The sequence below is a fragment of the Jaculus jaculus genome, chromosome 8 (assembly GCF_020740685.1).
Source record: "Jaculus jaculus isolate mJacJac1 chromosome 8, mJacJac1.mat.Y.cur, whole genome shotgun sequence".
Lineage (NCBI taxonomy): Eukaryota > Metazoa > Chordata > Mammalia > Rodentia > Dipodidae > Jaculus > Jaculus jaculus.
Window position 1 is genome coordinate 88,707,488 of NC_059109.1, and position 22,930 is coordinate 88,730,417.

Sequence of the window (22,930 nt, forward strand, 5' to 3'; positions counted from 1 at the left end):
ATACCATATGGGCTCTTTCCCCCTCCTGCCCTCTCCATGGCACAAGGTCTCTGCACTTTCTTCTCTACCCTTCTATTAATCTACTAAAGTCTCCCTAAACCTGATTCTCTGGACTATAGATTTTAATTTTTTCAATTCATAAGAGAAGAATTTGGGGTACCCTAAATTTGTTGTTGTGATTTCATATTGGTATATTGGCAAAGAACCCCCAAATTCCCATTTTACTCTGATAGGTAAAGTTTTTGCCTAATAAAGTGGGGGAAAATCAAGCACAAAGTAAAGAATGAACGAGAACAGTACAGTCTTGTAGTAGTAGACATTGTAAGGACAAGTGGGACATCTGGAACCCCTAGAAGCAGAGATTTGTTGTAGCTCTCAAAGATGATTGTATCAGTTACTTTCTTTTGCAGGGACAAATACCTGACCACAAGCATAGGGAAGAGAGTTTTATTTTTATCTTATAGTTTTGAGGGAAAGCCTATCATGGTGTGGCAAGCATGACCAAAAGTAGGAAGCCTCTGTTGTATATTCACATCAGGGAGGAAGAAGAAAGAACCAGCAAGGACAAGCTTCAAAATCTCAAAGCCTGCCCCCAGGGCCTCGCATCATCTTTCAAGGATCCACTTCCCAGAAGTTCTACAACTTGCCAAATAGAGCCACAAACTGGGGGTAGGTATTCAAACAAATGAGTCTATGAGGGATATTTTATATTCAAATCACCAGAGATTACTATGAAAATGTGACCAGTATCTTCTGAGAGTTAACTATAAAGCAAAGGTCCACTGAATAGAAGGACTATAGATGGTAGATTCAGGTTTTAGTTTAGACATGTGGGACAAAACTGAAATGTTAGTCTTTTAATGAAATTCAATATGGAAAGTTTCTTCTAATAAGATAAGGTCCCCAAAAGAGCAGGAGTCAGGGGGTCTTGCTCACTATGGTTATTATAATAGTAACAAGCATATCACTGGTTGTCTATTTTGGATAGTACTTGGAATTAAACCCAGAGCCCAACACATATCAGGCAAGTACTTCACCACTGAGCTACATTCTCAGCCTTTTCTTTTGTTATTTTAATTTTGAAATAACTTCTTCCTAAATGGCCAAAGTTGCCCTTGATTTTTCAATCTTCTTGTTTCCACTATTCCCCTACCCCCAAAACAATAGCTGAAATTATAGGTATGTCCCATTCTGCTTGGCTTAACACATAATTTTTGAATGCACTGAAATATTTAATAGCAATGTTGCCTTTCAGGTTTTATGGTAAGCATGTGACTGAATATAAACCTTGGCCCATTGAAACTTTGGTCACTGAGGACAGAGAGAATAAAAGATTTTTTTAAAAAAAACCTTTTATATATACTTTTTTCTTTCTTCATGTTCTGTGATTTTATAATTTCTGACAAAATTAAGCTTTTATGATATAGATCCTCATTATAATAAAATTCCTCCATGTGTTCAGTTTCATGAGTTTTGACAAGTGTAATACATGTTGAATATTTCCATAAGTCTCAAAAATGCCCTTTCTCTCTGTATATTCCTAGTCACAGATGTGCTGTTTGGGTCCAGAATAGCTTGAGTCTCCTACAATTTCTACAAAAGAATCATGTAGGGCCTAGTGTACTGCCTCTTTAAAAAAAAAAAATATGAGAGAAAGAGACAGAGGATGGGTGTGCCAAGGCCTCCAGCCACTGCAAAGGCTCATGCACCACTTTGTGCATCTGAGGAATCAAAGCCACGTCCTTAGTCTCTAGAGGCAAGCACCTTAACTACTGAGCCATCTCTGCAGCCCTACCTCCTCCTTTACTAAGCTTAAAGTTTGAACAATGACCCATACATCTCCTTGCAGGTTCATTCCTTTGCTTCACAGGGCAGTATTCCAAGTTTGAGGGTACCATCCCTTGTGTATCCATTCACATGCTCACTGACATTTGCAATTTTCAGTTTAGGTCTCCTATGAAAAACAGCTACTAGAAAAAAGGCGATTAGACTTGTACAAGTCTACCATGTCTAAGTTTTTGTTTCTTCTGTGCGAAAAGCTTAGGAGTGGAATTTCTGGATTGGGTGATAAGCAAAAGTTTGACGATGAGAAACTTTTCTAAAGTGGCTTCACTATTTTTGTATTCTGTGTAGTCATGGATGAGAATTCTAGTTGCTCCAAACCATCTCAAAGCCTTGATATCATCTGTCTTTAAAATTCCATTTCCGTCTTCCCAATGCCTCTATGAGAAACACTGGTTAATAGCTGAAACAAACATTCTTGGGCCCACGTTTCTAAGTGAATAAATTTATGCTAACTCACACCTCCTCTCCTTTTCCCCTCTCCTTTTCTTTTCTTCTCTCCTCCCTCTCACACACAAGGAGATAGAGAGGGGACTTTTGTCTTCTTTAGGAAAACAAAACCACTACGCCAAATCCTTCGCTTCTCTCAAGATGAACTTTTTGTATTTCCAAAGCACCTTTCTGCCAGGCTCGAGCCCAGCGCGCTGCCAACTCTACAAAGCGCTTTCGCTCCCAGCCGCTTCTGCCTTGCTCATAAATAATCTTTCTAAAAGGACTGGAGAGCTCCTGCGAGGGCGAAAGCTATGGGTCCACTCCCTATTCTCTCCGTTTGTCCATTGGCTTAGCATGGAAGGAAAGCTGTTCCCCGAGGAGTGCCCAACTTTCCCCAAGAAGTCAAAGGAGAATTCTGCAGGGTGGGGTGGGGGGACGCTTGCACCCCGGTGGGCCAGGCTACCGGGCATGCTCAGAGTGGGCGCGGGGGAGGCAGGCGTTGGCTGCAGTGAGGCTCCGTAACCGGCAGGTGGCACTGCGTCCCCGCTGCCCGGCGCTGACCCAGAGCGCAAAGTTGGCCCGGGAGCTGGGGGAGGAGGAGGAGGACCGGCGGGCGCGCGACGGTGGCGGAGAGAGGGGCGGGAGGAGCGGGGGCAGGAGGGGAGGGGAGCGTGTGTCACTCGCGCTCGCCGTGTATACAGGATGTGCTGAATGGTGCGCTCCGAGGCGGCGGCCGAGGAGCAGGATCTCGCATTGGCGGTTGCTCGCGTCTCGGGCTGCCCGGCTCGGCTGCCCTCGGTCTTCCGAGGCTCGGCATCCCCACCGCTGGCTCCCGACCCCGCGTCCTGCCCCGGGCATGGCCGGGCGCTGCGCCCCCGCGTGCCGCGCCTGCTGCTGAGCACCGCGGGAGAGCAGCGGAGAGAGAGGAGAGGAGAGGAGCGGAGGCCAGGAGGCCGGGGAGGCCCGCGCGGGGACCGGAGCCCGGCGCCTCCCTGCCGAGCCGAGAACCGAGCCTGCACCCGGCGCTTCCGAGCCTTGTTCCCGCCGCGCTCGCCCCGGGCCGCCCGGAACCCCGATGAGCCCAGATGGCCGGGGCTCAACCCGGAGTGCACGCCTTGCAACTCAAGCCCGTGTGCGTGTCCGACAGCCTCAAGAAGGGCACCAAATTCGTCAAGTGGGATGATGTAAGTACAGGGAGGGACGGACGGCCGGGGCACCCGGCGGCGGGGCTGGCTGCGTGGGGGTGGGGCGAGGGGCGCGTTATGCAATGGGCGCCCTGGCAGCGGGCAGGGGCCGCCTCGGGGCGCACAGGTTGGCATCCCGGGAGATGGAAAGGGCGGCAGCTTAGCGCGCGCCCTACTCTGATCTCTCCTGCTCCTGTTGACGTTCTGGCTAGGTCTGGCCAGCGCCCCCTGAGGGTCTTGGGACCAGTGGAGCTGGAGGGACAGGCTTTGCCTGGTCCAGAGAGTTTGGAAAGTGACAAGTGTGAAGTTGGGACCACTGGGAAAGCGCTGGTTTGGGACCAGACGCGCCCCTCCCCTATGGCTAAGAAGTCCCATTACCTCTTTTGCCCTCTTTCAAGAAGGAATAGTCCAGTGCTTGCGAACCCGTGGGCGCTCTCATACTAGCCACGCGCCAGAGGACACAGCGATCCAGCCTACAGGTGGTCGTCCTTGATGCCGAACTTTAGCGCCTGACTTCTGAGTGCAGGGCACTGAGAAGGGATGGGGAAGACACACCGGGTTCCAGCCAGTGAGCATAAGGGGCCCTTGAAGCGTCCAGGACAAGCTCAGGGTGGGCCTGCAGGCAGGAAAGGAGAGAGGTTTTGAGAAAGGAGCTGGCTGGGATCTTCTCTTGGAAATAGATACAGAATGTTCTCCAAGGATTTGCCTGAACCCTTTGCCATGTAGGCTAGAGAGAACCTAGCCCTTCCTGGGTCTCTATGCTTCTCTTGCAGTCCAGACCCCTGGCCTTTTGATCGCCTCTCCCTTCTTTCCATTCCACTTACCTTCAGAACATTTAAATACCACAGCAGACCTGGGAGGGTTTACACGGTCGTATCAAGTTAATGTGCTGAGTGTCATTGAAAGGGTTTGATGAGAGCTGCCTGGAATAAGCCCGAGCTGTCAAGAGTCTAAGGAAATATAAGTCCAAATGACTCATACATACATCTCTTAATCAGGAGGAATTACAGCAGAATGAGGCAGTCTTCTTGCTGAAAAGATTTTCCACCTAGTAAATTATAGCCTGTTATCCTCTAAAGGATTTTTCTTTAATCTTCTTAAGGCAATTTCCAGGGTCTGAAAACAATTTAAATATTCCAGGTATTGAATCCAATTACTTAGCTGAGTGCGTTTGTGTCTGTATTTTTGTCCACTTGGAAGCACAAACCGAACTTGCAGCACGAGCCACAGCTTCCTCGAAGTCTCATGCCAATTATTAAATGCTGCAGGCAAGGGTGCAAACATGCACTTTTACCACGGACCGGATGTTTTTGAAAATGGAATAGAATCTAAACAATAAATTCAGACATAGATAAAATGTTTTGCTTGTATAAAGGAAAATGTAGTTCAACAAATACAATGGCTATGCCCATCCTGAGATCCTTGAGAGCTAATGTGATGAGGATTTGCTGAGAAAGAAAAGGAAGGAAAGGAAAGAAACGGAGAGAGTAAATAGGAATGTCTGAATAAAACTAAAATAAAAAGGGATTAAATTTTGCTATAAAGCCCTGATTTCCTTTCAGTGGTGGTTTTATACCATAGTTGAAGTAATTCACCTTAATTTATGGTTTTGGAGAAAATATCACTTTCAGAGTGAAAGTTTTCTTTAAAAATAAAGATGAATTTGCAATATCAAGGTAGCTGATTTTATAGGTATTTATGTAACAAACATCCCTTGTCACTTCAGTTCAGCCCCGAACTCCATTCTGGGATGGCGAGGAAAGTACATGAAACCACTGCTGGTTTTTATTGAACATGATGGGTGGAAAAGTGAAAAAAATCACCATAAGCTCCACTGAGAGGGACTGCCTGATGCAGTGAGATAGCAGAAGCTGCAGGTTGGTCAGTAGACACTGGTAGGTGGTCAGCTCCCTGGAGCATTGCAGCCTGCAGTCTAGGAAAGCTAAAGGGGAAGAAGGCAGCACTAGCGAGACAGCCTGTAGAATCTCAGGTCTTTATAAAGAGAACTCTCAGAGTTAACTGGATTGGTAGGAACTGCCTTGCAGACTCTTTGGCTCTTGTGCTCTGTGATCTGTGCACGAAGATGTGCCCAGATGTTCCTAGTGCTGCCTTCATAGTCCCCAGGCACCAACCTCTTCAGTCCTCCTCCTTCTCGAATGAAGCCAGTTTCATCTGCCTGGCTGTTTGTGTTGCATCTTCTTGAAACCGTGCTTTAAAGATGAAAGAGAAATAGATCTTGAACCCACATCTGAGTTTGCCCGCTGGTCCCTTGTCAGTCAGCTGTGTGACTTTAGGTAAATAATGTATCCACCCTGAACCTTTGTTGTTTCTTTGCAAACTGTGGTAGTGCTACATTCCCTTATTTCACATAAGCACTGAGAGAAGCCTGCAGCATGGATTCTCACTTATCACATCTGAGCAGGTGGGTGTCAGAAGGCTGCTAGCGCTCAGTTTTCTCTCCTGTTTTGACTAAGGTCTGCAGTGGGGCTTCCAGGGCCTTCATTTCTCACAGGGTCTTGGGAGGCACTGATGGTGCTGGTCTGGGAAAGCACATACTGTGAAAATCAACAAGATAAGGTTTATGAATGAACTTGGAGAGTGTGAAAGAGACTTAACATAGCTTCCCCCTTACCCATGTAAATATTCTGTGCTTTGTGAATTTAGTTTTATCTGTACTTGTATTTAGAAAAATTTGTCCAACTGTTTCCTTTTCATCTGGGAAGTGGCATGATTACAGATACTCTTGTCATGGTGGTTCTTTACTATTTAAGGGACAAGAAAGAATCTCTTCACAAGACTCAGACTGCCTTAATTCATATCTTTCACTTAAATTGTTGATAGCAAATGTGTCACCCACCCAACCAACCTCCCTACCTACCTTCCTCTCTCTTCCTCCCTCCCTCACTTCCTTTCTTCTTTTGTTCCTTCCTCTCTCTTTTGTTCCTTCTTACCTCTCTCCCTCCTTCTCTCCCCTGTTGCTGTCCTTTTCTACTTTTTAGTTCTTACCTTGTTCTGGTAGGTTTTCTAGGGACTGGGAAGTTGAGAGGCTGCCTGGTTTGGGCTTGTGCCATTGAACTGTGGAGGCCACTGCCCCAAGTTTACAGGGTATGTGTCATCTCCTTGTCTAGAGGCAAAAAAAGTGAATGCTAGAAATGACTGAGAAGCTTTGTGTGCATCTACTCTTATTTAAAAACTGTCCATCCTGCTGGGCGTGGTGAAGCATGCCTTTAATCCCAGCACTCGGGAGGCAGAGGTAGGAGGATCGCCGAGAGTTCGAGGCCACCCTGAGACTACATAGTGAATTCCAGGTCATTCTGAGCCAGAGTGAGACCCTAACTAGAACCCCCCCCCCCAAAAAAAAAATCTGTCCATCCAAAACCAGGAATGGTGGCATGTGTTTGTAATCCCAGCACTGGGGAGGCAGAGACAGGTATACTCCTAAGGCTTGCTAGCCAGACCGTCTAGTCCACTAGGTGAGTTACAGGCCAGTGAGAGACCTAACCTTTACAAAAGGTGGGCAGGACCTGAAGAACAACATTCAAAGAGACTGGACTCCACACAATGCTCGATCAAGTGCACCTGCATGCCATGTGCGTGTGCACACATGCACGTGTGCACGCGCGTACACACATGCACACGCACACACAAGTAATCTACTTTCTGGTCTATAATTCCTAATAGATTCTCAGTATTCCATTAGAAAGAATAACACAAAATGAGACATTAAAAATGACACATTTGGAGCCATTTTAGATTGTGATGGGATTACTTCTTGTTCTTTAAGTGATTAAAGCACCACCGTAATTAGTTCTCCTGTTCTGACCACCATATGGAATTGGACAGTTCATCTAGACCATGTTGTCAGATACACAGTTTGTCAGTTCTTTACCCCAGTCCTTGTGAGACTGTAGATGCTGACTCTGGCATAGGCACTACCAGTCCTAATGGACAAGAAGTGACAAGGGCCTTCGGGACGCCCTGTTGCCCCTGGCCAAGCATTCACCCCTCTGCTTCCTGATCACAGGGAGTTCTGGGAGTCCCTAGAGGCAGGTGGAGGGTTAGAATCTTACAATGTTTTAAAACTATTAACCATGCACATAATGTCAACATCAAAGCTGACCCTGTCTTCTTGAATCTGGCAAGAAGACAAAGGCCTGACCTATCATGTCCACTTGCTTACTAATGTCATAAAATGCAGCAACATGCAGCCTTGTTTCTATTTTGCATTTGAACATTTCTAGGTTCCGGCCGTACAGTCTTCACAATGATTTACACTGTGGGCATTACTGGCAACTTACAGTGACCTAGACAGTAGAAGGAGATTTTTTTTCTCCATTTTAGCTGGGGAGATTATGAAACTGACATTTCTCTCTTCTGCATTGACAGGGGATAGAGGGAAAGAAGCAAGACCCCCAACTGTGTAACAGGTTCCACCCGCTCCTGATTTGTTGCTGTTTTCCAAACCCAGGACCTTGTTTATCTCCCAGCGAAAGGGCTTTTGTCAAATTGTTCTTTCATTTTCTCCTCTCTCACTTTCAAAATTCAGATTTGATTGTGGACAAGTTGTATTCCATCCTCAGGTTTCTTTACTGTTACATGTTGATTCCATTTCCTGCATCTTAGAAGAGATGTGGTTGTTTGATGAGTGAAGTGTGTGCAGTACCTGGTTACACAGGAGATGCTATGTATTTTTAAAAAAATTATTGCCCAATATCAGTAAGGAGTACATTAGTTTTATGAAGATGGTCAGCATGAGTTACATGACACCCTCATTCCACAAGTAAATCCAGACCTTTCCGCTAATCCCTTTAAGATGTATTTTGACTTTATATTTTATAATGTAAACAGAAAAGTAGTCATTTTGTCCCTGTTTCCAATGTTTCAGAGAAAATGAGTCCATAATTCAAAGCAATCCAATTTATACAGTAACTCAGTTGACAAGTCAGTCTCCAAGTCAGTTTACAAGCATCCAAAAAGTTATTTCTGAATGCACGCACACACACATGGAATTTCACACTCTGCAGCCTCTCCTGTAAGCTCCATCCACCACTCAAATACTGTAATTGCTAGACACAGTGATTTGACAAGAAGTCTGAGGAAATTTAGACATGTACATTTGCATTAATGCCCTCTGGATTTGGAACAAATTGGTGCTCTTGCTCCGCATGTCCCCACAAGTCAAGCCAAACGACATCGACAACAACAACGACAGAAACCATAAGCAAAAGATGAAAGTGTGGCTAAGACATCATCCCATACAATAAGCTTAGCTAGAGCTTCTCTACTAGGTAGAATTAGCTCCAGTTTCCACGTGATAACAGGACTAATGGTGGGAGCAGGGGCAGGCTTATGGGGGCGGTGACAGCAGACTCCTGTTTGGAAAGGTCATGGGAAGCAGCTTGGTTTGATAGCAAGTGGATTCAGGCTGGGGCAGCTGCAGAGGCTGAATTGTGACTGGAAGGATAACAAGTACCCCTAGACCATCACTTAAATATACCAGTATATGTCCATTTCTTGTGTCCACAAAACTGTAAATTTCCCATTGACAGTGGTTACTGTAATCTAAATGCATACAAATTATACTTTTGTCTAAATGAGGTAATAAGTGCACACTAAGATTTGCGCCAGAGTGTAACTTACAGGCCAGACAATGTACCAGTCATGTGTCCCGATCCATCAGTTTTTCACACAGTGAACACTATTGTACACAACAAAAGGTAAGGAACAGGGCCAGCAGCCCACCTGAGATTATTTTTGCATCCATAAAGAGTAAACTACAGAGATTGGTTTTGCCTAGTCTAAAAGAGCTGTTTTTATTTTTGAAGAAAAATATAGTAAAACTCTTCAACCGAAAGCATTTTCGTCATTTGAGAATTGGCCCTCTTGAACAACAGTGGCAGGTGTGACTGATCCTCGGTGTAGATGGTCCTTGGTTAGGTCCTTATCTGTCCTGTGGTGGGAAGTGCAGCAGGCGTGGTGAGCGCCACGCAGGAGGAACGAGGTACAACTCTGGTAACTTAGCCGGGGTTGACATTTACAGAGCACAGCAGCACTTACAGGGATGTTGCCAGGATTTATTTTCTGCTCCCTCTTTGCCTCCATCTCTCCATCCCATCCTTCTTCCTTCCCTCTCTCTAGCTCTCCTCTCCATCATTTCTGTGCTGGAGATTGAACTTGGGGCCTTTGTATAGCTGAACAGGTACCCTGTCACTGAGCTGTACCCATAACACTCCTTAGTTTTTAATTTAATATTTTATTACTTTGTTTTTACATGTAAAAATTTAAAAATTCACATAGCAATGCTTAACCATTTGAAAACAGTTCAGAAGCAGCCTGTGTACTTATAGTCTTGGACTAACAATATGCTAGCCCTTTCATAAGGCCTGACACAGATTTTCCCTAATCTATGGTAGACAAGGGCCATTTACTCTGGCTATTGGCATATCTCAAATACTCTTTTTGAAGTCTATTCTATCAATAATAGCGTCATGTTATATTTACCTGCAGTGATATTTAAATGGAACAGGAACGTTTTGCTTTTGTATGATGAACTTGGTAACCTGTAGTTAAATGTTTCATTACCCAAGTGGTTTCATGTTACCATGAGGAGTAAGTACCAACAGAAATGGAATAGGATTGATTATGAATTGTTGACTAACGCTGTGGGTCTCTTACTTCAATAAAAAAACCTTTCGTAACTGAAAATGTTACTTTTCCTGTTACCTGAACTAACATTAGTTTCCTGTAGCCTATTTAGATATTCTCATAAATTCCATGTGCTCAGGCATATTTCACCACCCATTCCATCTAATCCTTTCCCTGAATGTACCATGTCTGATTCCTTAATCAGAGCCATGTGTCCCTATGTCTCAGTAGGCAAAGGAAATAGAGACACATTTCTAAGACAGTTTCCTTATAGGATCCTAATGAAGCTTTAAATTTTTGTAGGGGAATAAAACTATCTGAAATAGGACATAAAGGATGACCAATCTCTCTAAGTGTGTGCGGGTCTCTCCCTCTCTCCTTTGAACTCTCTTGTAAGGACTAATATTTCATTTTCTCTTTGTCATGTGTTATTTCTGATTTTGAAAAGAAATTATTTTGTATTCTTTGAAAAATATTTAGGTATGTGTGTTCATATTTGTTGACTAATTCTATACTGTTACCAAGAAACCAAACTATTGTTGATTGGGAAACAGACTACTATATACAATAATACAAATAGATATTTGGTATTAAAATAGAATTAAAAACACCCAACATCTGTTTTTCATCTCATGGCCTTTGGAGTTCCTGGTGTTTTATTTTTCTTTATTGCATGAAGGTTTATGTGCAGATTCAGGGGAAAAGGGATTAGTTAGCACAGGAAGCAGTTTCACCTGAACTGAACATGGTATGTGTCAGTGAACAGCACTTATACATATAGGATTTTAAGAGATAATTCTGCTGTTTTAAAAAATCAGTTTTTGGCACTTGTATATGAGTAGGTGTTGGTAATTTAATTTTAATTTACTTAGTAGGAGAGGCCATGTGATCCCACAAAGGAACTTGAAGTTCCACAATGCAACTTGGCAGGTGGTCTATAGATTGAAAAAAGTTAAGGAGCAAACCATTCCATGGCACTGCTGTACACGGTTGAGTCTTTGCATCCAATCTCTTGGCAGGGCTTTTTATAACACAGAGCCTGGACATAGAACACGCCGAAGGGTCAGTGTTCTACTTGCATGTTTAAGTTCTAGCAAATAGATATGTGTATCAAACCTAGAAGAAAGAAGTGTGAAAGGATCCAACTGCCTACATCTTCTGGGTTGTCTCTGTAGTTCAATGAGAAACGGAAGAGGAACATACTGTGTTTCAGATTTCCAGTGCCTCTCAGAGGCAACAGGGATGTCCCTTTCAGCAGCATAACCTTGTCCTTGTCTTTAGCTATGTTGGTGCGTTGGACTTGAGCACTTCTTGATTTCCCTACTTCTGAGTATAGCAAATCCAGTAACCCTCCTCAGGAGAGATCAAGGTCTCTGGTCTCTGGAGCCTGCGTCTTCAGCTTTCCAGTGACCCTATTAAGTGAATCTGACCTGTACCAAAAATGCCTTTAGGTTCAAAGTTCTGGAGAGGTGTCTGTTTCCTACATGAATCTCTGCCAGACATGGCCATTTATGGTTTGTAGCTTTTAATCCCAATATGCAGTGATTATCTGAAGAGCCTATGTAAAGTCGTGTGGAGGTACACACCTACAATCCCAGCTTGGGAGGCTGAGGCTGGAGCATCACTGTGAGTTGGAGGCCAGTCTGGGCTATATCGTAAGATCCTGTTTCACAGAACAAATAAACATATGAAAATCTTTTTTAAAAAAATCTTTTGTAATAAAAAAAAACTTTGTAATTTTTTTCTACAGTGATACATTGGGCAAAGTGGAAATTTGCTCTAATGCTGCCTATGATATTCAGTATCAAGAGCGAGTCCTAGTAGCAGATCTCCTTTTGTAAGCACCACTGTTTATTAGCATACACTCTCACTCAGACATGGAGGCCACCTCCTGTGGTAGGACATACATATGTTCTTCCCACTTTACATAGTGAGTTCTGATTGCCCAAAGTCCTAAACCACTGTCAGACCCCAAATATGAAATGAAGGCTAGCAGTTAAATTCAGGAACTTTTCCAGTCTATTAAGATGGTTTCAGGGCTGGAGAGATGGCTTAGTGGTTAAGCGCTTGCCTGTGAAGCCTAAGGACCCCGGTCTGTGGCTTTATTACCCAGGACCCACATTAGCCAGATGCACAACGGGGCGCACATGTCTGGAGTCAGTTGGCAGTGGCTGGAAGCCCTGGGGTGCCCATTCTCTCTCTGTCTCTTTCTCTCTCTGTCTTTCACTCTCAAATAAATAAGCAAAAATAAACAAACAAAAAAGATGTTTCCAAACAGAATCCTTTTAGTAACATTTTTCTTTTTTACTTTTTTCTCTTTCCTCCCTTCGCCTCTCCTTTCCTTTCTTCCTTATTTCCTTCCTTTGAGACAAAGTCTATGTATTTCAGACTGGCTTCGACCTCACTATGGAGCCAAACAAACTTCAAACTTGGAATTTTCCTGCCTCAGCCTACTCAATTCTTGGATTATAGAACTTTTAACAGAATTCAGTGATTCAAAAGTTAAAGGAAACACATTGACTCTCCCAAAGACTCTCCTTGATTGTAGGAGTCATGCAAAGGATCCTAGAGTCTTGCAAACCTTCCCCACTGTATTGAGTGTATTCAAAATAGCTCTTCTCATGACGTATATATAAAGTCTATTTTTGTGTACACTGCACAGGATATGGGGGCACGAGAAAACGTCCCTGCTGCTTTGAAGTAGGTATAGAGGCCAGTGTGTACTCTATCTTTAAAAAAAATATTCTGTGTATGTGAGTTAGTGTGGAGGCATGTGTATGAAAAATAAATGTTGTGAATGGTTTTAGAATAAAGGTCACTTTTGTTCATTACCTAGTAAATGACACTTTGGTATCCAGTAAGGCTCATTATATATGACAATTTTTCTCTTCCCTATGTACTTCTACGTACTGCATTTTCTTGGGTTTCTATTAAGGGAAGTTCCATGGTTTCAGGGAAATTATGGCTCATGGAAGATAAAAGGTATGGTAGGCATGAAGGAAGTGAAGTATAGAGGACAGTCCCTGCTCCCAAGCAGGATGTAGGCTGGCTTGTAACTCAAGGTCATGTTGATTCAGAGAGATTTAAGTCAGCCTTGTAGGGAGTAGATATACTTTATCTAGATTATATCTAGACTAGGGCCCATGGAAGACTCTAGCATTATGTGATTTATATGCCTTCTCTGAGGAAGAACACAGGTCTGAAACTTGGCAGTTGCAGATGCTTGTGGGGTATCTGTGGGATGAAGGAATGGCTTGGTGTATGTCGGGCTCACACAGGGAAGCATGTAGCTTTGAGGAATAAACAAATGTGGGTCAAATCAGAGGAGACCTTCATGATCTTCACTGTGGCATGTGGCTTTGCTTGGAAGCTCTGTTTTAAGCTTTATTTTATGTCCTGAGGGACTTGTATTTAAAACTCTTGCTTTTTGGAAGAGATACTCACACATATCACCAATGAGAACTGTCCTTCAAGAAATTTGTAAATGGTGGGAATGGCATAAAAATGATTGATTTGTGTGAAAACATTGTCATGAGGATGATTCATAAGGAGAAAATTTAATGCATCACCTCTATCACTAAAATGAAAAATAACACATGAAGGCCTATACTTCTAAATTTTCACGTATAATAAAATTTCTACTTCTTTGGCTTTGTACAGCTCCTGCATCATGGCAGGAGTGAGTGGCAGAAAAAACAAAACAAAACAAAACAAACAAACAAACAAAAAAAAAAAAAACAATCACCTCATGACCAGGAAGCAAAATAGAGAAGGGCCCATCAGCCCTTTCAGAGACATGTCTAGAAACCTCTCAGTGGTCCCCACCTTCTACAGGCTCCGTCATCTCCCAATTGTGTCACTACAGGAGTAAGCTTTTAACACATAGAACTTTGGGGCACATTGCTGTCACAGTCATAGTAGTGCCTTTAGTCATAAAAATCCTGATATAAAGCTACCACAAGGCTTGTAGCCCTCCTTCCTCCTTTAGTTATTTCACTCTCCCTCTTTTCCTTCCCTCCACGATGATGGTATATCAATATAGTTTTAAAGTATGAATAGATGAGTAGAAATAATACTGTAGGAAAAGATGCAAAATAGATATTGAAAAAGATATCACTTGGAATTGGTGGCTAGCATGTTCCTTTAACTACTGAACCCCTCACTTAGAATTGGGGCCTCACATGTGTCACATGCATGGTAAAGGAAATTTCAAAGCAGTGGTGAGAAACTGTAAACCAGTGATGAGTGCTGGGTAAGGCTTTGGAGGGCAGAGAAGGAGTGGGTGGGGAGAAAAGGGAGATGGTGAGGGAAATCTTGGCTTTGTTTTGGTCACTAGTTCAGTATCTGATGTATATTACATGGTATTTAAAGAACCATGCTTCTGGGTTTTCCTTTTATTGGATTAGAAGGGATTTTAATTTTTGTCAGTAAAAGACAAGTTTCTTAATTAGACTTTACTGTTTTCTATTTTCTGTTCTTACCCCACATCATTCTTGTCTTTGGAGAACTTTCAGACTACCCATAGCCCTGGAGGAAATGCTCACCAGTATCAAAGCATGTGGCAATTCGGCTTTTATGATACTAATTCACTGGGCTAGCTTTACATGCTCTGATTTGGGATTGTCCTCCACAGGCTCACAGGCTCATGTATTAGGACACGTGGTCCCAACTGATGGTCTTGACATGGGTGGTTGTGAAACTTTTGATAGGTGAGATCCAGGGGCAGGAAAGATTGATTTGAGGGCTATCGCTTAGCCCTGTTTCTGGTCAGATCCCCCTTGCCACCTTATCTGCTATGATGTGAGAGCACAGCTGCTGCTCACTTCCACTGGCACAGAGTCACCTACTGCTGTGCCTTTCCAGCCACTGTCTGTATCCCTCAAACCATGAGCCTGAATTAATAAACACTCTCTTATATTGCTTCTTTTCTGATATTTGGTCACAGCAATGAGAGGTAACTAAAACAATATCCACTTATTATGCTTTTTAGTTCATAGTCAAGGCTGTATTGTTTATATTTGATATTATCTCCTTTAGACTTCCTTTGTGTAGGTAGCTGTACCTCTATCCCAGTGTATATTATCACCATATTTTCCATTACTTCTCGATAGTCTTAAGCATTTCCTGGGTGGTGTTGCATTTTGTTTCCATGTTGACTTTGTCATATTGATTAGATGAAGCACATGTGTTGATATACACACACTCTCTTGAATAGCATGAAAGGATGATGTGACATCTGAACAGTAGTTAACCTTGCCTAACACACCCTACACAGGCTTAGGAATGAATTGTGGTCACAAGGACTTGTCCTTGATGTTAATCATGAGAATTGTGGTTGTACTTCTCATCAGTTTACCAGAGCTACCATAACAAGGGAGCACAGAGTGGGTGGCTCATACAATAGAAATTTATTTTCTTTCATTTCTGGAGGCAAAAAAAATCCATGGTCAAGGTTTCAACAAGGTTTCTTCTGAGAGCCACAAAGGCCTCTATTCTTGGCTTATAGGAGGTTGTTTTTTCCCCTCTGTCTTCATTCTGTGCACGTCTCTGTCCAAACTTCTTTTTCTTATAAGGACATGCGTCACTGGATCAGAGCCCACACTGAAACTTTCTCAACTTAAACATTTCTTTAAAGATCCCCATCTCCCAATAAGGTCACAATTGAGATCCCATCCTTAAGTGTATGTATTTTGTGTGGGAGTGGCCTCAGTTCAGTTCACAGCCTCCCACAGCCTGTTAAATGGGAACTCACAGGTAACATAATGATGCTTGACTTACATATTAAGATTGACATTTGAAAAAACAACTAAATTTATTTTATAATACTTAGACATTAAAAATTGGGAGGTAGATATAATAATGGGAAATCTTTAGAACTGTCTTATTTGGAGTTATCTGTTGAGATACCAAGACTAACCAAGTTCACATGATTTCCCAGCTAAGGAGTGTCCCCATCAAGGTGTACGGTGTGATAGAAATAAAATGGAACTGGGCAGGAGAGATGTCTTAGCAGTTAAGGTGCTTGTGTGCAAAGCCAAAGGGCCCAGGTTCAATTCTTCAGAACCCACATAAGCCAGATATACAAGGTGGCACATGCATCTGGAGTTAGTGGCTAGAAGTCCTGGTATGCCTGTTCTCTCTTTATTTGCCTTTATCCCTCCTCTCTTTCTCTCAAATAAATTGCTACAAGTTTTAAAAAAAATTTAAAAATGCAGCCATTTGAGACGTTTTACATTTTCTAGTAGCCACAGTAAAACAAGTAAAAAAAAAAGAGTTGATTTTAATAATAAATTCTATTTCTCCTAATTTTTCCATTTTAGCATGTTATAAGTATCTTAAATTATTATTGCAAAGTCTTGTTTTCATTCTTACCTTTGAATTCCTGCTGCACATCTTTGTTTCAGTCTTGACTTGCCAAGTGCTCTGTAGTCACAGGTGAGCCCCAGTGGACATGGCACTAGACAGTGCAGGAACAGAGCTGGCACTCACAATAGAGGCCATTTCATCATCAGGAAACAAAAATGGTTCCTCGGAACCAAAAATTTCTAAGAAGAGTTTTGAAGCACAAGTGTACATATAGCCAATGAATGCCTATTCAGGATACCATCATACTAACATTTCATGAAGAATGATGATGGTAATAAATGTCGATCAAAGTTTCTCAGTGAGTGGGAAACTAATGAAAAAATGTAGGGGATCATGAAGGGAGCACAATTTGCAGGTATAATTTCGAGTGCTTCTCTTATTAGTTTCATTAAATTTCCACTGGCAGATTATTTACCCCAAGCCTCATTTTATATATATTTTACATGTGGACAATCCCATCCACCTTATTATTATAGGTACAGTTATGTGATACTTAATAATAGGACAGTTCTGAGAAATGCATCATTACGTAATCTGATTATGGATCAAGCAGTGTAGCTTGCATGTAAAAACCTAGGTGATCTAGCCTATAGACACTTAGGCTATATGGCATAGCCTCTTGCTCATCGACTACATATGTGCCTAGCATGTAACTGCAATGAATTCTGTAAGTAATGGTCATACATCTAAACATAGAATATGTGCAGTAAATGTGTTAGGCAACAGGAGTTTCTCAGTTCCATTATAATCTTATGGGAATTGTGTAATATAGTCTGTAGCTCATTCCATAGGAGTGGTTCAGATCAAATATTGAGGATGTGTTATTAACGTTTCAAGGATTTCTGCAAGAATCAGGTAGAGGAAGGGAGTTTGGGCTGCTATTCCCTTTGTTACTTCTCAATTTATTTAGAGTTTATTATTTATGCATACTGAACAGTTCATTGACAAGAAAATTATTGCTCCAAAGAATCATTGAAGTGGGCATTATTAATGTGGTCCCAGAGACTCTGTCTTGCTGAGACAATTGTCATTCTTGTGGATATCAAGGTTTTGTGGGGGGGTCTTCAGGTTGGTCCTTGATTGTCCAACAAAGGACCAAAAAGCAGTTTTAAGACTTTGCAGAGACTTATGTAAGCTGGTACGCAGTGGCTTCTTGGTCACATTAATGAGATTGGGATGGAGGTAAAGTGATTCCAGATTAATCATAAAAATAAGCATAAATTTATTATACATCACCAAGCAATTCTTTTATTCTGCCCTCTTTTTAAATTTGATGATTATGGGAACAATGCCTTACAACTTATTAAATAAATAAATTGAATTTAAAATCTTACTTCCATGATACAGGTTTGCCTACATTCTGAACTCATTAATACTCCTTGGTTGTTATATCATCCATTGTATTCCTGACCCAAAGCCTTACCTATTGGAGGTCTGTGCCCGTGTTTCTCAGCGGCATCAGCATTTCTGTGGACTTGCTAGAAGTGTGATTTCTCAGACTCTGTCTCAGACTCGGGAAAAGGTTAGCAATCTGTTTTCACAGTTCACTGACTCTGATGCACCTGGACATTTAAAACTGCCATGTATGGAGTATACACTTTATTGATATTGAAGAAAGACAGAATAAAAAGCACACCCTCTGAGGACTGACTCCATTCTTCTGTCGTAAACTTCTGCAACAGTCATAATTCATCTTTAGGGAATGAAGTATGACCTTGCTGTTCAAACTTTCTTCTTAGGCATTTGTTCTGACAATTAAGAATGTTTGGCATGTAGGCTCAGGAGCTACTTTAGTATGTGGAGAATATAGATGTGGACAGTAGAAAGAAAGCATGTGGAACTGAAAATGGAGATTCATGTATTTCTGGGTCAGATCCTGCCTTATGTGGCAAGTATGCCAAATTCCACTTGATCTTGGAATGTTTTAGGTGATTATGGAAGAAGCAGGCAGGGAGCCAACATGAGTGACCATTTAACAGAGAGCCTGTGGCCAGACAGTGGGGCCATGTAAACATTGATAATATTAAGGAAAAAAGATAGAATAAAATAGAAATTGAAATATCTGAATTAAATACTGTAGCATGGCATAAGGCTCTAAAATCTAAATTTGAGCAGTTTTGTTCTGCTAACTTATATATTTGATTGTCTGAGATCCTTGTAATGAATGGCCACCAGCACTTTTCTATGCTTTGATTAGCAGAAGTGAACTGAAAATGAAAAATTATACTTGCTGGTTATTTCCAGGTCATCTGTATGTACTGTATTTGGCTTTCCTGAGCTTTTATTCTGTCCACCTGAAGAACCCAAAACACAGCTGAAAATGTTGCTGTGATTTGATGGAAATATTTCTATGATATGTGATATATGTAATCTCATAAAAGAAGCTTAAATGTTTTAAAATTAGTCCTTAATTTGAAAATTAAATTTATTTCCAATATTGTTTCTTTTCTTTGACATTTAAAATTTAAGCATCATTGAAACATTTCAGTCCTTCTGAAGTTCTGTGCAATAGTGTAATTGATTGAAATGATATTTTCCAAATTGTATGTCAAGAAGGACAAGATAGCATAGAACTATGTAGAACTTTCAATTCTAGGCATCAACACAAAATAATTGCAAGTCTCAAGGGGATATTCACATTCCTTTTTTCCTAGTGTTATTACTCATAATTATCCAAATGTTTATTGACATATGACTAGTTAAATAAAATACAGTATGAATATAATAAGTTGGAACATGATTTGGCCTTAAAAAGGAAGGGTATTTCACAGCTACAGTATTATGATTGTTTGATTCAGGTGTCGTCTATAAACTTAGGTGTTCTGAATGCTTGATCCCCAACTGATGGCAACTTGGGAATTAGAACCTTGTTGGAGATGTGTTCTTGAGGGCTGGCTTTTAGGTGTTATAGCCTGCTTCCCCTTGCCAGTGTTTGGCACACTCTTCTGCTGCTGTTGTCTACCTGATGTTGGCCAAGGGGTGATGTCTAGCCTCTGTTTGTTCCACATTTTTCACACCATAATGGATATTCTCCTTGATTATGTAAGCCAAAATAAACTCCTCCCATCAGCTGCTTTTGGTCAGGTACTTTGTGCTAGCAGCAGAAAGCAACTACAGTAAGTATGAATAAACTTGGATGATAGTATTCTAAGTGAAATTAGCCAGACAGTAAAGGACACATTGGACCAGTGTTGGTGCATTCCTTTAATCTCAGCACTCGGGAGGCAGAGGTAGGAGAACTGCTATGAGTTTGAGGCCAGCCTGAGACTACATAGTGAATTTCAGGTCAGCCTGGGTTAGAGTGAGACTCTACTTAAAAAAAAAGGAAAGGAGAGAGGAAGATATCTGTATCATTTCACTTACATGCCTTATGTGGAATAGAAAAGAATTCTTCAAGATAGAAGTAGAATGGTAGAATGGTGGTTTCCAGTACTGTGGATGGAGGGAATAAAGAGGTAGTGTTTAATGGCTATGGGATTTCAGTTTGGGAAGATGAAGTAGTTCTGGCAACGAATGTTAGTGATGGTAGCACAGTTATTAATACAAACAGTGATGATTCCATGCTATATGTTTTACCACAATAGCAAATCAAATTAAGATAAATCTTCATTATATATATATGCTCTAACCAAGGCTGACCTGGAATTCATTGTGTAGTCTCAGACTGGTCTTGAATTTACAAGGATCCTCCTGCATCTGCCTCCTAGAGTTATGGGATAAAGGCATGCACCACCACACCCAACTTCGTTTGATATTTTAATACATTTAAAAACAAAGTGACTTATAATAGCAAATATCTTTATGTGATAACATTTGTACTGATGCTTTAATAAAATGAGACTTTACATATCTACAACAACCTGCTAAGGTAAGCATTATTAACAGCTTCTCATTCCAGCTATGAGGAATAAGAGCTTAAAGGGAAGAGAGAGAGAAGAGAAGGGCATTTGAAGTCAAGCGGGCAGCCTCCAGACATGGGCTTTTACAGTAAACTTACCCAGTTGATAAAAATGCTTCTATCATTCTGTCCATCCTGAAAACAAGCAAACAATAACGAAACATTCAAATTTATTTCTGTAATTTCTAATTTTTATCATAAATTCATTTTAACATACAGAGGATAAGACCAGCTGTGGGTAAGATGTGCATAAAAAAATTGAAAAACCTTGCAATTTACATTTTATTAAAAAGTGTCTTTCTGGGCTGCAGGGATGACTTAGTGGTTAAGGCACTTGCCTGCGATGCCAAAGGACCCAGGTTCAAGTCCCCAGGACCCACATAAGCCAGATGCACAAGTTGGTTCATGCATCTGGAGTTCGTTTTCAGCAGCTGAAGTCTCCATCACATCCATTCTTTCCTTTCTCTATCAAATAGATAAAATAAGCAAATAAAATAAAATAAAATAAATGTCTTTCCTGAAAAAGCCAGAGTACTTCAGTAAAACATCTTTATCTGACAGCAGGTTTTTTTTTTTTCTGTACAAAGTACTATAGCTTTCTGAAAATTGCTAAAACCCCCACATAGTTCAGAAATGTTTGATATACAACTACAATGCATACAACTTTTACCTTGTTATACGTATTTATTATATTAGATGGTCTATGAAATTTTATCTTAGTATGTGAAATTTACAACAGTTTTGTCTGTACCTTTCCAAATATTTAGGAGATGGCCTTATTTATTGTTACCCTGGAAACCGTGATGCTCACATGCTATGATTACTCTCCTTAGTACAATTAAAAAGCATTTTATCGAGCAAATGTAAATTAAAGTATTAACTTCAAGCATGGATTTTTATTAACCTTAATCACATGAAATATTATTATGCTTAGTATTAAATTATGTGGAAAAATAAATATAAATTTCTAACAGAAAATATGACAATCACTATAAAAATTTATCTTTAGATATATTCATTACTGGCCTTTTTCATTTCCAGTTAGATGCAAATAGTATGATCATTGGTGTACCTCTGGTAGGTGATTAATAATCTTATGCAGTTAAAGATGCCATGCTTAATTTGTTTGCAAATTGATGACCTTGGAGAATTTCTTATGGATTGTTGCTTCTTTAGTAACTCGTGGGGAAGAATTTCCAGTGTTATAACATGCTTTATTTTTTCTTATGGTTTTAGGACTCCACTATTGTTACTCCAATCATTTTGAGGACTGATCCTCAGGGATTTTTCTTTTACTGGACAGATCAGAATAAGGTAAGGAATGTGATAAGTGTTTCTTACATTTTCCTGTTGGTTATTAACTTATAAAATATTTGTATATCTTAATTATAAAAATCAGTCTACTTCAGAGATGACCTTTTGCAATATATTTGAAAATTCTACTTCCAGAGACTATGTAAAGCCAAATGCCTTAGCAGTTTTCATGTACACAAATTTGGAATATTGGATGCACTAGGTCCTAGAGAGCAACAGTGTTTTAGTATAGGATAAGAACAGCGACATATGGATTGTATTTGGTGAAGAAGGTTATTTTGATTTAAGTCTCTTCCAATGCAGATGAAAAAAAATTCTTTTGACCTTAATGACCAAAGATTGGACATTTCCTTTTCCTCCTTTCTCTCAGTAGTACTAAGAATTTGGTCTTGATAATTTATTCATGTTAGAAAATTAAGGATAAAATTCCTCTACTCTTTCTCTTCAGCTTTCAGGAATCTTCTCCAGTTATCTTTCTGCTCACAATACCATGCATTCAGTAGCTCACTTCTTACAAAACCAATTGATGGTTCCTACTGAATTATTAAAAAAAAAGTAGAATGTGTGAGAATCATAAGATTTATTTGGGATTTAATGGACAGTCAGACAAGAACCTTCATAGGAAGTATTTATTTTCACAATCATTGGCACAGTTCTATACTTGAACCTAAGAGGCCCAATATCTTTTGGTTCTCTCAGCTGTGATAGCTGGAAAGATATGAAAGGGGTTTGTGAGAATGATAAATGAATTTGGAAACCAGCATAATACCTTTAGGACTTCTGGACACTCCCTATTACAGTGGAATGCGATATAAATCATTACCTTGCAGAATTCCACATTAGATCCCTCGTATGCAAGGTCCCTTGAGTCATCATTTTCAGCCTGTCTCAGAGCAACCTCTGTTACACCTGTGAGCAGTGGTTGGCACTGACCTGAGAGCAGCATGATGAGGGCTGTGTGGATCCTGCAGACTGTCTTCCTGTGTTAAAAAGAAATGCCGTGTCCCAAGGTTAGCTCTGCATGGGCCTAGTCAGAATCTCCCACAAGGCAAATTTCAGCCTTGTGGAGTTACATTCTGAGAACCATGTGTGTCCTGGAACCATCTGTGACCACAGATGTGGGAGTAAACCATAGGCTTGATGCTGCTGTCAAAGATTATGTGTAAGATTTCATACTTAATGTCCATGTTTATTACTGGGTGTAACTAATCACTTTGGCATAGACATTCTGTTTGGCTTCCTGCTGTTA

The 22,930-nt window shown here is 41.0% G+C and overlaps 1 protein-coding gene across 2 annotated transcripts in view; it reads left to right on the plus strand.

Moving 5' to 3' along the window:
* Nucleotides 1-3,260: 3,260 nt before the first annotated feature.
* The window catches only part of Plcb1 (phospholipase C beta 1), an 855,615-nt gene continuing 835,945 nt past the window's right edge, over nucleotides 3,261-22,930 (plus strand). The window contains exons 1-2 of one of the 2 annotated variants that reach the window (XM_004661511.2): nucleotides 3,261-3,458; nucleotides 21,604-21,681. In XM_004661511.2, coding sequence (XP_004661568.1) covers nucleotides 3,360-3,458; nucleotides 21,604-21,681 — 177 coding nt within the window. In that variant the 5' untranslated portion in view covers nucleotides 3,261-3,359. The remainder of the gene's footprint in view (nucleotides 3,459-21,603; nucleotides 21,682-22,930) is intronic. The other variant, XM_004661510.2, reaches the window with a different exon arrangement.